The sequence below is a fragment of the Corvus brachyrhynchos genome, unplaced genomic scaffold (genome assembly GCF_000691975.1).
Source record: "Corvus brachyrhynchos isolate BGI_N302 unplaced genomic scaffold, ASM69197v1 scaffold1, whole genome shotgun sequence".
Taxonomy (NCBI): domain Eukaryota; kingdom Metazoa; phylum Chordata; class Aves; order Passeriformes; family Corvidae; genus Corvus; species Corvus brachyrhynchos.
The window spans coordinates 8,396,374-8,398,237 of NW_008237222.1; the positions used below are offsets into that span (position 1 = coordinate 8,396,374).

A 1,864-nucleotide genomic window follows, 5' to 3' on the forward strand; every position below is an offset into this window, starting at 1 on the left:
CTGCGACAGGGACGATTTTGAATCCCAGGTGAAGTATCCCAGTGTGCCTTCACCCCGGATTTAAAGGACAGCTCTAAGGTATTGGTGATGTTTTGTATACTCAAGAGCCCTGAGTTAACAGATTAATTCAACTGCTTTTGTCCTATTCAGTTACCAATACCTAAAAGAGACATGGTCTAAGGTTCACAAACCAGAACGGTGAAGCCCTTCTGTCCCAAAACAACAACAGCACGCTCAGTATCTGTCATGTGCTCTCCAAGCCTCTGTGGAGAGCAATGCTTTATGAAAATAAGGTCAAGTCACATCAAGAAGCTATCTGCAGATTTACAAACCAGATACTTCTGATTTACACAGCTCTACAAGAGAGAGACTAAAAAATTCCACACCAAATATGTAAAGATGTTTGCTGTACCCTGCACTGTCTGGTGACTGGATCACCCTTGAAACCAGCAATCCCTGACTACTGGGCAAGGTGGCCAGAACTTCTCCAGCTCTGAGTTGAGACACACATCTGAGGCAACAGGACTGCAAACAGCACATTCATGGATGACCACCTGTGAAATGAGTTGATCAACCCTCCATGCCCTCAGGTCTCTTGGGACATAAAGACTAGCCACAAATCACCAAAAAGAAAAGGACTGCCAAAAGCTCTGGGAGCTGAAAGCATGGTTATCAGGTACAGACATTCACTGCTGACATCAATCAGAGCCAATCTCTGGGGCTCCATCCCCCTCTGTGTGCTTAGAAGAGGGAAAAGGGCACCCCAATCAGAAAATAGTCCTCTCTGGTTGGAAAAGAGGACTAAGAACACTAGAAGTAGTCTTACATACAAGAATTTTTTAGATTGCTGCCTGGTTTGATTCCTACTGAACCCTCTTGACCACACTACTCCTTCTAGAAGTAACGTATTTGGTCCTGTTGGTTTTGAAAGATTAAGAAAAATCTCCATTTTAAAGACATTCCAATATTATTTTAATGCCTGATCACTATTAGACAACAGGAGAAACTTTGCTTGAATATGAACTGCCAGAGGAGGCTTGGCACAATTTCATTGTGGAGCTTGTTTCTAACTTCAATGACTAGCCTGAACAAAATTGTGAGTACAGCGTCCCTTCGAGAGCAATCTCTTCTCTACAAACAAAACTCCTCTTTCTGAAGCAGAGACAGGGAAAAGCCGAGTTGCACCTCTCAAAAACTGCTGAGCACTTCACAGCCAGCCTGTCCTGTGGAGCTAACAGGTGATGCTCTGTGGGACAAACCTGCACTTTCATCAGATGCTTCCAAGATTTCATCCCATCCTTATCAATCTTATCAAACTAGCACACAAACAAGCCAAACATAAACCAAAATATTTAAAGGGGGAGAGAAAGAAGAGGAAGAGTGGGAACACAACCAGTGTTTATTTAACCCTGAAAACTCAGGCTGGTTTTTGTCAAAAAAGAAACCCAAACAAACAAACAAAACCTAACACCAACGCTGCTGGAAATAAAAGAGGCTCCAACCCGCAGCCCAGGACGTTGATAACACAGTCAACACACAGATAACACACAGCCCGCACACAGGTGCCCCTCCCCGGCTCCCCGGGGCTGCACTGCCAAAGAGGTCACCAAGGATGGACAGGGTTGGGAATGGTCAGGAGCCCCCTCCCCCGGAGTCCCTCACCCCAGCGCCAAGAGGGACCGGACATGCCGGGGGAGGTGGCGGGGGCCAGCGACGGGGGGCAGGGGAGGGGGCAGGGGCTCACCATTGAGGCCGTTGGGGATGCTCCGGTGGTGGAGGGGCGCGGACAGATCATCCATAGACCTCCGCATGGCCCCGGCCTTGCTGTCGACGGCCTTTCGGTGGGGGGGGGGGTGGGGGTCGG

The 1,864-nt window shown here is 48.2% G+C and overlaps 1 protein-coding gene across 1 annotated transcript in view; it reads right to left on the reverse strand.

The window, feature by feature from the left end:
• Positions 1 to 1,864, reverse strand: part of CCDC85C (coiled-coil domain containing 85C) — a 110,612-nt gene that overhangs the window by 107,935 nt on the left and 813 nt on the right. Inside the window, exon 2 of the mRNA XM_017728934.1 lies at positions 1,745 to 1,864. Within this exon, the coding sequence (XP_017584423.1) occupies positions 1,745 to 1,864 (120 nt within the window). The remainder of the gene's footprint in view (positions 1 to 1,744) is intronic.